This window comes from Patagioenas fasciata, chromosome 33 (assembly GCF_037038585.1).
Source record: "Patagioenas fasciata isolate bPatFas1 chromosome 33, bPatFas1.hap1, whole genome shotgun sequence".
Classification (NCBI taxonomy): Eukaryota; Metazoa; Chordata; class Aves; order Columbiformes; family Columbidae; genus Patagioenas; species Patagioenas fasciata.
In genome coordinates this window covers 1074731-1089050 of record NC_092552.1, presented here as the reverse complement: position 1 = coordinate 1089050, position 14320 = coordinate 1074731, and the positions used below count along the sequence as shown (strand labels likewise).

General features: G+C 60.2%; 1 protein-coding gene across 1 annotated transcript; it reads left to right on the top strand.

Annotated features, from left to right (window-relative positions):
- Positions 1-476: 476 nt before the first annotated feature.
- Positions 477-13465, top strand: KPTN (kaptin, actin binding protein). Its single transcript, XM_071800806.1, is given in 11 exon segments — positions 477-809; positions 1743-1825; positions 1925-2009; positions 2094-2148; positions 2244-2319; positions 3573-3671; positions 3673-3856; positions 4397-4640; positions 6575-6710; positions 8143-8304; positions 13302-13465. Coding segments are annotated over 11 exon segments (1455 nt in total). The 5' UTR covers positions 477-586; the 3' UTR covers positions 13410-13465.
- Positions 13466-14320: the final 855 nt, after the last annotated feature.

Below are 14320 nucleotides of genomic sequence, written 5' to 3'. Positions count from 1 at the left end.
CCCCCAAAACCCCCTTTTCCCCCCATTTTTTTCCCCAAAACCATTTTATTCCCCCCCAAACTCCCATTTCTGGCTCTGCCCTCACCCCGCCAAGCACACTCCCACCCCCCGCCCTCATTAACCTCCCTGGGGTGTGATAATTAACGTTAATTAACGAGCCTGCGCTGCCCCGATGCCCCCGGCCCCGCGGGGCTTTTCCCCTTGGCCACGCCCCTTCGCGCAGGCCACGCCCCTAGGGGCGGAGCCACACAACACCCCACGCCCCTAGGGGCGGACTCACACTTTACACCACGCCCCATGGGCGGGCACATCCCCTCAAACCACGCCCGGTGGGCGGAGCCACACTCCACACCACTCCCTGTGGGGGGAGCCACCACTCAAACCACGCCCTCAGGAGGCGGGGTCCCACACACGCCTCGCCCAGTGGGCGGAGCCGCGTGTCCCCTCCACCAATCCGCGGCGAGCGTCGCGGCAGTGACGTCGCGGCTGCGCCGGCGGGCGGCAGCGCTGGTGTTGCGGAGCCGGTTCGCGGTGCCGGTGCCCGGTTCGCGGTGCCCGGTGCCGCTTCCCGGTGTCCGTGCCCGCCATGGAGGGCCGCTGCCCGCTGGTGGAGGACAGCTTCAGCCGCTTGGCCTCGCAGAGCAACGTGTACGGGCTGGCGGCGCTGGCGGGCGGGGACGGCCCCGGTCCCGGCCCCGGGGGGCTGCTGGCGGCCGCGCTGAAGGGCAAGGTGATCCACTTCCGCTACCACGACCTGCGGCAGCGGCTGCGGCCCGTGGCCCGGGAGCTGCAGTTCACGTACATCCCGGGTCAGGCCCCGCGGGAACGGGGGGGGGACGGGGAGGGCATGGGGAGGGGGTCGAGGGTCATGGGGAGGGGGAGGGATCGGGGGGTCATGGGGAGGGGTCAGGGGGTCATATTGGGGGTCAAGGGGTTATGGGGAGGGGCCGGGGGGATCACATGGGGGGTCATGGGGTCGGTGGGAGGGGTCCGGGGGTCATGGGGAGGGGTCATGGGGTCACATGGGGGGTCAAGAGGTCATGAGGAGGGGTCGGGGGGGTCACATGGGGGGTCAAGGGGTCATGGGGAGGGGTCCGGGGGTCATGGGGAGGGGTCAGGGGGTCACATTGGGGGTCAAGGGGTTATGGGGAGGGGTCAGTGGATCACATGGGTGTCAAGGGTCATGAGGAGGGGTCGGGATCATATGGGGGTCATGGGGTTGTGGGGAGGGGTCAGGGGGTCACATGGGGGGTTAAGGGGTCATGGGGAGGGGTCAAAGGGGTCACATAGGGGGTTGTGGGGAGGAGGTGGAGGGGTCAAGGGTCATGAGAAGGGATCAGGGGGGTCACATGGGGGGTCAAGAGGTCATGGGGAGGGGTCAGGGGGTCACATGGGGGGTCAAGGGGTCATGGGGAGGGGTCAAGGGGGTCACATAGGGGGTTGTGGGGAGGAGGTGGAGGGGTCAAGGGTCATGAGAAGGGGTCAGGGGGGGTCACATGGGGGGGTCAAGAGGTCATGGGGAGGGGTTGGGGGGTCACATGGGGGGTCAAGGGGTCATGGGGAGGGGTCTGGGGATCGCATAGGGGGTCATGGGTTTGTGGGGGGGTCAAGGGTCATGGGGAGGGGTCACATAGGGGGTCATGGGGAGGGGTCAGGGGGTTGTGGGGCAGAGGTGGGGGGGCCAAGGGGGTTTGGGGGTCCTTGTTGGGGGGGGGTCCCATTCTGATCCGCAGCCCCCGCAGTGGACGCCGAAATCGTTTCCATTGACGCCTTCACCAAATCCCCCCCCCAGCGGGGGTTGGTGGTCGGAATCACATTTGTGAAGGTACCTGGAGGGGGGGGGGGACGCACGGGGGGGGGGTGGGGAGGGGGCTGACGCCCCCTCCCCACCCCCCCCCGTGCGTCCCCCCCCCTTTAATCGCAGGATTGTGGGGACAAACTCAGCCCCTTCCTCAACATTTATTGCGATTACGAACCCGGTTGCGAGTACGACCTGGACTGCGTGGCACGTGGGTGACCTCTGACCCCCCCCACAATGACCTCTGACCCCCCCACAATGACCTCTGACCCCTCTTCCCCCCACCCCCCCCCAGAAAGCTGCTTGAACCTGGAGCTGCCATTCACCCCACTACAGCTAAGCCACGCCCAGTGAGTGACCACGCCCCCATTAGCCACGCCCCCTCCACTAACCACGCCTCCCCTTGGTGTGGCCACGCCCCCTTAACCTTTTAACCCCCCCCCAGGGTCACCATTGGGGACAAAACCGAAACCGTTTTCCTGCTCACCGGAAACGACCCCTCGGTGCGGCTCTACAAGGAGGTGAGACCCCAAAAAAACCCCAAAACACCCCAAAAATGCCCCAAAACGCCCCAAAAACGCCCTCAAACACCCCAGAAATGCCCCGAAACACCCCAAAATACCCCAAAACCACCCCAAATCGCCCCCAAAATGCCCCAAAACCACCTAAAACTGACCCTTTTCTCCCATTTCCTCCTTTTCTCCCATTTCCTCCTTTTTTTCTCCCATTTCCCCCTTTTCTCCCGTTTCCCCCTTTTTCCCCTATTTTCCCCTTTTCCCATTTTTTGCCTTTTCCCCTTTTTCCCCTTTTTCCCCTTTTTCCCCTTTTTCCCCTTTTTCCCCTTTTTCCCCTTTTTCCCCTTTTTCCCCTTTTTTCCCATTTCCCCCCTTTTTCCCATTTCCCCACTTTTTCCCCTTTTCTCTCATTTCCCCCTTTTCTCCCATTTTTCTGCTTTCCCCCTTTTCTCCCTTTTTTCCCCCCCTTTCCCCCATTTCTCCCTTTTTCCCCTTTTTCCCCTTCCTCCTTTTTTCCCATTTCCCCCTTTATTCCATTTTCTCCCATTTCCCCTTTTTTCCTTTTTTCCTCATTTCTCTCTTCCTCCCCCTTTTCCCCCCTTTTCCCCCTTTCCCCCCCTTTTCCCCCCTTTTCCCCCCCTTTTCCCCCCCTTTTCCCCCCTTTCCCCCCCTTTTCCCCCCTTTTCTCCTTTTTTTCCATTTTCCCCCTTTTTTCCCATTTTCCCCATTTTCTCTTTTTTCTTATTTTCCTCATTTTTCTTTTCCCCCCCTTTTCCCCCCTTTCCCCCCCCTTTCCCCCCCCTTTTCCCCCCTTCCCCCCCTTTCCCCCCCTTTCCCCCCTTTCCCCCCTTTCCTCCATTTTTCCCTTTTCCCTCTTTTTCCCCTTCCTCCTTTTTTCCCATTTCCCCCTTTTTTCCATTTTCTTCCATTTCCCCTTTTTTTCTCTTTTCCTCATTTTTCTCTTCCCCCGCCCTTCCCCCACTTTCCCCCACTTTCCCCCCCTTTCCTGCCCTTCCCCCCTTTTCCCCCCTTTTCCCGCCTTCCCCCCCCTTTTCCCCCCCTTTTCCCCCCCTTTCCCCCCCTTTCCCGCCTTTCCCCCCCTTTCCTGCCTTTTCCCCCATTTCCCTCATTTCTCCTTTTTTCCCATTTCCCCCATTTTTTCTCCCATTTCCCCTTTTTCCTCTTTTCCTCATTTTTCCCCTTCCTCCCATTTTTCCCCCCATTTCCCCCCCATTTCCCCCCACCCCCCCATTCCCCAGAACGAGGCCTCGCACCAGTTCGAGGAGCAGCCCCTCCCCCGCCTGTTCCCGGAGCTGCAGCACGTGCCCAGCAGGTGCCCCTCCCCCACCCCCCCGCCCCTCCCCCCGCCCCCCCGCCCCTCCCCCCGCCCCTCCCCCCGCCCCCCCGCCCCCCTCCTCACCGCCGCCCCCCCTCAGCGTCCTGTGGCTCGAGGTCACCCCGGTGTCCCCGCGGCGCCGCCTGACGGCGCTGGGCTGCCACAGCGGGCTGGTGCGCCTGGCGCTCGTGGACCAGCGCGGCCCCGGTGAGTCCGGCACCCCGCACCCCCACACCCCAAACCCCCACACCCCGCACCCCCACACCCCGAACCCCCGCACCCCGAACCCCCACACCCCGCACCCCCAAACCCCTGCACCCCCGAACCCCCGCACCCCCGAACCCCCACACCCCGAACCCCCGCACCCCCGCACCCCCACACCCCGAACCCCCACACCCCGAACCCCCACACCCCGCACCCCCACACCCCCGAACCCCCAAATCCCCAAACCCCTGCACCCCCGAACCCCCACACCCCGAACCCCCACACCCCCACACCCCTGCACCCCCAAACCCCCACACCCCGAACCCCGCACCCCCAAACCCCCGCACTCCCACACCCCCAAGCCCCTGCACCCCCAAACCCCCACATCCCCAAACCCTCGCACCCCAAACCCCTGAACCTCTGCACCCCCACACCCCTGAACCCCCACACCCCCGCACCCCCACACCCCCGCACCCCCTTTTCCCCCCCGGAACGAGCCAAACCGGCCGGGTTTCACCCCAAAACCTGCCCGTGCGCCCCCAGTGGTGCTGCAGAGCTGGAGCGTCCAGCAGGATGGGCCCATCTCCACCGTGCTGCTCTTCCCGCTGCCCGACACCAGTACGACCAGTACGACCAGTACGACCAGTATGACCGGGGACACCACCGGGGACACCACTGACACCAGTACAACCAGTGACACCAGTGACACCGGTGACACCGGTGACACCCCCACCCCGTGCTACAGCCTCCTCGTCACCAGCACCATCGAACCCGCCGTGGTTTACCGGTACGTGCCGCTATGAACCAGTATGCACCAGTATGCACCAGTGACCACCCAGTAAAGCCCAGTATACACCAGCGACCACCCCAGTAAAGCCCAGTATGCACCAGTGACCACCCCAGTAAAGCCCAGTATACACCAGCGACCACCCCAGTAAAGCCCAGTATGCACCAGTGACCACCCCAGTAAAGCCCAGTATGCACCAGTGACCACCCCAGTAAAGCCCAGTATACACCAGCGACCACCCCAGTAAAGCCCAGTACACCCCAGTAACCCCCAGCACACACTAATCCAGCCCAGTCCACACCAGTACACACTAACACAGCCAGGTCCACACCAGTAACCCCCAGTCCACACTAATCCAGCCCAGTCCAGCCCAGTACCCCCCAGTACACACTAACACAGCCCAGTCCACACCAGTAACCCCCAGTACACACTAATATGTGCCAGTACGCACTGGTAAACCCCCCAGTCTGCACCAGTAAGCACCCCAGATACACCCCAGTAACCCCCAGTCCACACTAATCCAGCCCAGTCCACACCAGTAATCCCCAGTCCACGCTAATCCAGCCCAGTCCACACCAGTAACCCCAGTACACACTAACAAACAGAGCCCAGTCCACGCCAGTAACCCCCAGTCCACACTAATCCAGCCCAGTCCACACCAGTAACCCCCAGTACACACTAATCCAGCCCAGTTCACGCTAACACACACCAGTAACCCCCAGTACACACCAGTAACCCCAAATACACAGTAGTCCAGCCCAGTCCAGCCCAGTAAAGCCCAGTCCAGCCCAGTCCACACTAATCCAGCCCAGTCCAGCGCACACTAATCCAGCCCAGTAAAGCCCAGTGCAGCCCAGTGCACACTAATCCAGCCCAGTAAAACCCAGTGCACACTAATCCAGCCCAGTGCGCACTAATCCAGCCCAGTCCAGCCCAGTAACCCCAGTCCACACTAATCCAGCCCAGTCCACACTAATCCAGCCCAGTCCAGCCCAGTCCACACTAATCCAGCCCAGTAAAACCCAGTAGACCCCAGTGTGCACTAATCCAGCCCAGTGCGCACTAATCCAGCCCAGTCCACACTAATCCAGCCCAGTCCAGCCCAGTCCACACTAATCCAGCCCAGTAAAACCCAGTAGACCCCAGTGTGCACTAATCCAGCCCAGTGCGCACTAATCCAGCCCAGTGCAGCCCAGTGCAGCCCAGCGCGCACTAATCCAGCCCAGTGCAGCCCAGTGCGCACTAATCCAGCCCAGTGCAGCCCAGTGCAGCCCAGTCCAGCCCAGTGCAGCCCAGTGCGCACTAATCCAGCCCAGTCCAGCCCAGTGCGCACTAATCCAGCCCAGTCCAGCCCAGTGCGCACTAATCCAGCCCAGTGCAGCCCAGTGCGCACTAATCCAGCCCAGTGCAGCCCAGTCCGGCCCAGCGCGCACTAATCCAGCCCAGTGCAGCGCAGTGCAGCCCAGCGCGCACTAATCCAGCCCAGTGCAGCGCAGTGCAGCCCAGCGCGCACTAATCCAGCCCAGTGGAGCCCAGTCCAGCCCAGCACGCACTAATCCAGCCCAGTCCACACTAATCCAGCCCAGTGCAGCCCGGTCCAGCCCAGTGCGCACTAATCCAGCCCAGTCCACACTAATCCAGCCCAGTAAAACCCAGTAGACCCCAGTGTGCACTAATCCAGCCCAGCGCGCACTAATCCAGCCCAGTGCAGCCCAGTCCAGCCCAGTGCGCACTAATCCAGCCCAGTGCAGCCCAGTAACCCCAGTCCACACTAATCCAGCCCAGTAAAACCCAGTAGACCCCAGTGTGCACTAATCCAGCCCAGTGCGCACTAATCCAGCCCAGCGCAGCCCAGTGCAGCCCAGCGCGCACTAATCCAGCCCAGTGCAGCCCAGCGCGCACTAATCCGGCGCGGCGCGGTGCGGTGCCCGCAGGGACGTGCTGCGGCGGGGGCTGGGCGAGCAGCTGGTGCTGCCGGGCAGTGACCAGTTCGACAGCGTCACCTGCGCCCTGCTCAGCGACACCGACCTGGACGGGGACCCCGAGATCCTGCTGGGCACCTACGGACAGGTGGGGGGCGTCACCGTGACCTCGTGGTGACATCACCGTGACGTCACCGTGACGTCACCGTGACCTCAGCCCCCGCGGTTCCGCCCCTTTTCCTGCCTTTTCCCCGCTTTTCCACCTCCTTTCCCCCACTTTTCCGCCTCCTTTCCCCCACTTTTCCACCTTTCTTCCTCACTTTTCCGCCTTTTCCCCACGCTTTTCTGCCTTTTCCCCCCACTTTTTCACCTTTTTCCTCATTTTTTCTGCCTTTCCCCCACTTTTCCTCCTTTTTCCCTCACTTTTCCACCTTTTCCCCACACTTTTCTGCCTTTTTTCCCCACTTTTCCGCCTTTTTTCCCCCACTTTTGCGCCTTTTTCCCCACTTTTCCGCCTCTTTTCCCCCCACTTTTCCCCCTTTTTTCCCCACTTCTTCCGCCTTTTTCCCCGCTTTTCCGTCTTTTTTCCCCCACTTTTCCACCTTGTTTCCCCCGCTTTTCCGCCTTTTTTCCCCACTTCTTCCACCTTTTCCCACACTTTTTCCGCCTTTTTTCCCCCACTTTTCCACCTTTTTTCCCCACTTCTTCCACCTTTTCCCCCACTTTTCCGCCTTTTTTCCCTCACCTTTTCCACCTTTTCCCCACTTTTCTACCTTTTCCCCCCACTTTTCCGCCTTTTTCCCCACTTCTTCCACCTTTTCCCCCCACTTTTTCCACCTTTTTTCCCCACTTCTTCCACCTTTTCCCCACGTTTTCTGCCTTTTTTCCCCCACTTCTTCCACCTTTTTCCCCTCACTTTTCCTGCCTTTTTTCCCTCACTTTTCCACCTTTTTTCCCCACTTTTTCCGCCTTTTCCCTCACTTTTCTGCCTTTTTTCCCTCCCTTTTTCCGCCTTTTCCCCACTTTTTCCGCTGTATGACAAATGGGCCCCATTTTGGGGCAGTTCCCCCCATTTCCCCCATTTCCCCATTTCCCCCATTTCCTGTTCCCCCCAGGAGCCGCTGTGTTCCCAATGGGCCCCATTTTGGGGCAGTTCCCCCCATTTCCCCCATTTCCCCATTTCCCCCATTTCCTGTTTCCCCCAGGAGCCGCTGTGTTCCCAATGGGCCCCATTTTGGGGCAGTTCCCCCCATTTCCCCCATTTCCCCATTTCCCCCATTTCCTGTTCCCCCCAGGAGCTTCTGTGTTCCCAATGGGCCCCATTTTGGGGCAGATTCCCCCATTTCCCCCATTTCCCCCATTTCCTGTTCCCCCAGGAGCCGCTGTGTTCCCAATGGGCCCCGTTTTGGGGCAGTTCCCCCCATTTCCCCCATTTCCTGTTCCCCCCAGGAGCCGCTGTGTTCCCAATGGGCCCCGTTTTGGGGCAGTTCCCCCCATTTCCCGTCCCCAGGAGTCGCTGTGTTCCCAATGGGCCCCGTTTTGGGGCAGTTCCCCCCATTTCCCCCATTTCCCGTCCGCAGGAGCTGCTGTGCTACAAGTGGTCCCCGTGTTGGGGCGGATTCCGGCGGGTCTGGCGCTGCGGCCTGGCCGGGCCGGTGCTGGCGCTGGCGCAGGCGGACCTGACGGGGGATGGGCTGCTGGAGGTGGCCGCGCTGGCGCTGCGGGGGCTGCACGTGCTGCAGGTGACACCCCATTGTGCCCCGTTGGGCCCCATTGAACCCCATTGTACCCCACTGAATCCCATTGAACTCGGTTGAACCCCATTGAACCCCATTCAACTCCATTCAACCCCATTGAACCCCATTGAACTCGGTTGAACCCCATTGAACCCCATTGCACCCCATTGAACTCCATTGAACCCCATTGAACCCCATTGAACCCCATTGAATCCCATTGAACTCGGTTGAACCCCATTGAACCCCATTGAACCCCATTCAACCCCACTGAACCCCATTGAACTCGGTTGAACCCCATTGAACCCCATTGAAGCCCATTGTGCCCCACTGAACCCCACTGAACCCCATTGAACCCCATTGAAGCCCATTGTGCCCCACTGAATCCCATTGAACTCGGTTGAACCCCATTGAACCCCATTGAACCCCATTGAACCCCATTGAAGCCCATTGTGCCCCACTGAAGCCCATTGTGCCCCATTGAACCCCATTGAACCCCACTGAATCCCATTGAACTCGGTTGAACCCCATTGAACCCCATTCAACCCCATTCAACCCCACTGAACCCCATTGAACTCGGTTGAACCCCATTGAACCCCATTGCACCCCATTGCACCCCATTGAACTCCATTGAACCCCATTGAACCCCATTGAACCCCATTGTACCCCATTGAATCCCATTGAACTCAGTTGAACCCCATTGAACCCCATTGAACCCCATTCAACCCCATTGAACCCCACTGAACTCGGTTGAACCCCATTGAACCCCATTGAAGCCCATTGTGCCCCATTGAACCCCATTGCACCCCATTGAACCCCATTGAACTCCATTGAACCCCAATGAACTCGGTGGAACCCCAGTGAACCCCATTGAACCCCATTGTACCCTATTGAACCCCATTGAACCCCATTGAACTCCATTGAACCCCATTCAACCCCGTTGAACCCCATTGAACTCGGTTGAACCCCATTGAACCCCATTGAACCCCATTGTGCCCCACTGAACCCCATTGTACCCCATTGCCCCCATTGTGCCCCACTGAACCCCATTGAACCCCATTGAACTCCATTGAACCCCATTGAACCCCACTGAACCCCATTGAACCCCGTTGAACCCCAATGTGCCCCACTGTACCCCATTGCACCCCATTGTACCCCACTGAATCCCATTGAACTCGGTTGAACCCCATTGAACCCCATTCAACTCCATTCAACCCCATTGAACCCCATTGAACTCCATTGAACCCCACTGAACCCCATTGAACTCCATTGAACCCCATTGTACCCTCATTGCACCGCATTGAACCCCATTGCACCCCATTCAACCCCGTTGAACCCCATTGAACTCGGTTGAACCCCATTCAACCCCATTCAACCCCACTGAACCCCATTGAACTCCATTCAACCCCATTCAACCCCACTGAACCCCATTGAACTCGGTTGAACCCCATTCAACCCCACTGAACCCCATTGAACTCGGTTGAACCCCTTTGAACCCCATTGAAGCCCATTGTGCCCCATTGAACCCCATTGAATCCCATTGAACTCGGTTGAACCCCATTGAACCCCATTCAACCCCATTGAACCCCATTGAACTCGGTTGAACCCCATTGAACCCCATTGAAGCCCATTGAACTCGGTTGAACCCCATTGAACCCCATTCAACCCCATTGAACTCGGTTGAACCCCATTGAAGCCCATTGTGCCCCATTGAACCCCACTGAACCCCATTGAAGCCCATTGTGCCCCATTGAACCCCATTGAACTCCATTGAACCCCAACGAACTCGGTGGAACCCCAGTGAACCCCATTGAACCCCATTGTACCCTATTGAACCCCATTGAACCCTATTGAACTCCATTGAACCCCATTCAACCCTGTTGAACCCCATTGAACTCGGTTGAACCCCATTGAACCCCATTGAACCCCATTGAACTCCATTGAACCCCATTGAACCCCATTGTGCCCCACTGAACCCCATTGTACCCCATTGCCCCCATTGTGCCCCACTGAACCCCATTGAACCCCGTTGAACCCCAATGTGCCCCACTGAACCCCATTGCACCCCATTGTACCCCCATTGAACCACACTTCACCCCACTGAATCCCATTGAACCCCATTGAACTCTGTTGAACTCCATTGAACCCCATTGAACCCCATTGTGCCCCACTGAACCCCAGTGTACCCCATTAAACCCCATTGAACTCCCACTGCACCCCATTGAACCCCAATGTACCCCATTGAACCCCACTGTACGCCATTGAACCCCGCTGAAGCAAGCCCATTGAACCCCATTGAACCCCAATGTACCCCACTGAACCCAATTCAACCCCATTGTACCCCATTGCACCCCATTGAACTCCATTGAACCCCATTGAACCCCGTTGAACCCCATTGCACTCCATTGTACCCCATTGAACCCCATTGAACCCCATTGAACTCCGTTGAACCCCTTTGAACCCCATTGTACCCCACTGAACCCCATTGAACCCCATTGGACCACATTGCCCCCCATTGCACCCCATTGCACCCCATTGAACCCCATTGCACTCCATTGTACCCCATTGAAACCCATTGCACCCCAATGAACCCCATCGTGCTCCATTGCACCCCATTGCCCCCCATTGCTCCCCATTGCCCCCCATTTCCCGCCATTGTTCCCCATTGGCCCCATTGCTCGCCATTGCCCCTCATTTCCCCCCATTGCTCCCCATTGCCCCCCATTGCCCCACATTTCCCCTCATTGCTCCCCATTGCCCCCCATTGCCCCCCATTGTCCCCATTGCCCCCCATTTCCCCTCATTGCTCCCCATTGCCCCCCATTGTCCCCATTACCCCCCATTTCCCCCCGTTGCCCCCCATTTCCCCCCATCGCCCCCCATTGTCCCCATTACCCCCCATTTCTCCCATTGCCCCCCATTGTCCCCATTTCCCCCCATTGCCCCCATTTCCCCCATTGCCCCCCATTGCCCCCATTTCCCCCCATTTCCCCCCATTTCCCCCATTGCCCCCATTACCCCCCATTTCCCCCCATTGCCCCCCATTTCCCCCATTGCCCCCCATTTCCCCCATTGCCCCCATTACCCCCCATTTCCCCCCATTGCCCTCATTTCCCCCATTGCCCCCCATTGCCTGTATTGCCCCCATTGCCCCCCATTTCCCCCATTGTCCCCATTGCCCCCCATTGCCCCCATTGCCCCCCATTGTCCCCATTTCCCCCGTTATCTCCCATTTCCCCCCATTGCCCCAGTTGCCCCCCATTGCCCCCCATTGTCCCCATTACCCATTTCCCCCCATTTCCCCCCATTGTCCCCATTTCCCCCCATTGCCCCCATTGCCCCCCATTGCCCCCCATTACCCCCCATTTCCCCCCATTGCCCCCCATTTCCCCCATTGCCCCCCATTGCCCCCATTACCCCCCATTTCCCCCCATTGCCCTCATTTCCCCCATTGCCCCCCATTGCCTGTATTGCCCCCATTGCCCCCCATTTCCCCCATTGTCCCCATTGCCCCCCATTGCCCCCATTGCCCCCCATTGTCCCCATTTCCCCCATTATCTCCCATTTCCCCCCATTGCCCCAATTGCCCCCCATTGCCCCCCATTGTCCCCATTACCCATTTCCCCCCATTTCCCCCCATTGTCCCCATTTCCCCCCATTGCCACCATTGCCCCCCATTGCCCCCCATTGCCCCCATTTCCCCCATTGCCCCCCATTTCCCCCATTGCCCCCCATTGCCCCCATTACCCCCCATTTCCCCCCATTGCCCTCATTTCCCCCATTGCCCCCCATTGCCTGTATTGCCCCCATTGCCCCCCATTTCCCCCATTGTCCCCATTTCCCCCATTGCCCCCCATTGCCCCCATTACCCCCCATTTCCCCCCATTGCCCCCATTTCCCCCCATTGCCCCCCATTTCCCCCATTGCCCCCCATTTCCCCCATTGCCCCCATTACCCCCCATTTCCCCCCATTGCCCTCATTTCCCCCATTGCCCCCCATTGCCTGTATTGCCCCCATTGCCCCCCATTTCCCCCATTGTCCCCATTGCCCCCCATTGCCCCCATTGCCCCCCATTGTCCCCATTTCCCCCGTTATCTCCCATTTCCCCCCATTGCCCCAATTGCCCCCCATTGCCCCCCATTGTCCCCATTTCCCCCGTTATCTCCCATTTCCCCCCATTGCCCCAGTTGCCCCCCATTGCCCCCCATTGTCCCCATTACCCATTTCCCCCCATTTCCCCCCATTGTCCCCATTTCCCCCCATTGCCCCCATTGCCCCCCATTGCCCCCCATTGCCCCCATTTCCCCCATTGCCCCCCATTTCCCCCATTGCCCCCCATTACCCCCATTACCCCCCATTTCCCCCCATTGCCCTCATTTCCCCCATTGCCCCCCATTGCCTGTATTGCCCCCATTGCCCCCCATTTCCCCCATTGTCCCCATTGCCCCCCATTGCCCCCATTGCCCCCCATTGTCCCCATTTCCCCCGTTATCTCCCATTTCCCCCCATTGCCCCAATTGCCCCCCATTGCCCCCCATTGTCCCCATTACCCATTTCCCCCCATTGCCCCCATTGCCCCCCATTGCCCCCCATTGCCCCCATTTCCCCCATTGCCCCCCATTTCCCCCATTGCCCCCCATTGCCCCCATTACCCCCCATTTCCCCCCATTGCCCTCATTTCCCCCATTGCCCCCCATTGCCTGTATTGCCCCCATTGCCCCCCATTTCCCCCATTGCCCCCATTGCCCCCCATTGTCCCCATTTCCCCCGTTATCTCCCATTTCCCCCCATTGCCCCAGTTGCCCCCCATTGCCCCCCATTGTCCCCATTACCCATTTCCCCCCATTTCCCCCCATTGTCCCCATTTCCCCCCATTGCCCCCATTGCCACCATTGCCCCATTGCCCCCCATTGCCCCCATTTCCCCCATTGCCCCCCATTGCACCTCCCGCCCTCTCCCCCCTCCCCATTTTTGCCCGTTTTCACCCGTTTTCACCCCATTTCAGCACAGTTTGGTCCCCACCTCCCGGCGCCTCCTCGAGCGCCTCCGCGTCGCCGCCAAACGCCGGAACCGGACGGGGGGGGGGGACCCGGAGCCGCCCCCCCCGCAGTGAACCCCACTTTGGGACCTTCCCCCGCCACCCCCCCCCCAATAAAAATCAAACCAAAACGCCCGATTTTGGGTTTATTTAAGCAAAATGGGGGGGGGTGGGGAGGTCAGGGGGTCATGGGGGGGGTCCTGGGGTTATTGGGGGGGTCAGGGGGTCATGGGGGGGGTCCTGGGGTTATTGGGGGGGGATCATGGGGTCATGGGGGGGGGTCCTGGGGTTATTGGGGAGGGTCAAGGGGTCATGGGGGGGGTCTTGGGGTTATTGGGAGGGGTCATGGGGGGGTCCTGGGATTATTGGGAGGGGTCATGGGGGGGTCCTGGGGTTATTGGGGGGGGTCAGGGGGTCATGGGGGGGGGGGGTTCTGGTATTATTGGGGGGGTCAGGGGGTCGGGGGGGGTGGTTCTGGGGTTATTGGGGGGGGTCAAGGGGTCATGTGGGGGGTCCTGGGGTTATTGGGGGGGGTCAGGGGGTCATGGGGGGGGTCCTGGGGTTATTGGGGGGGTCAGGGACACATGGGGGGGATCAGGGGGTCATGGGGGGGTCCTGGGTTATTGGGGGGGGGGTCAGAGGGTCATGGTGGGGGGGTTCCTGGGGTTATTGGGGGGGGTCAGGGGCTCATGGGGGGAGTCAGGGGGTCATGGGGGGGGATCCTGGGGTTATTGGGGGGATCAGGGGGTCATGGTGGGGGGGTCCTGGGTTATTGGGGGGGTCAGGGGGTCATGGGGGGGTTCTGGGATTATTGGGGGGGTCATGGGGGTTCCTGGGATTATTGGAGGGGGTCAGGGGATCATGGGGGTGGGGTCCTGGGATTATTGGGGGGTTCCGGGGAGGTGCTGGGGGGGGTCCTGGGGTTATTGGGGGGACCAGGGGGGTCCGGGGGGGTCTTGTGGGTCACGGGAGGGGTTGGGGGGGGT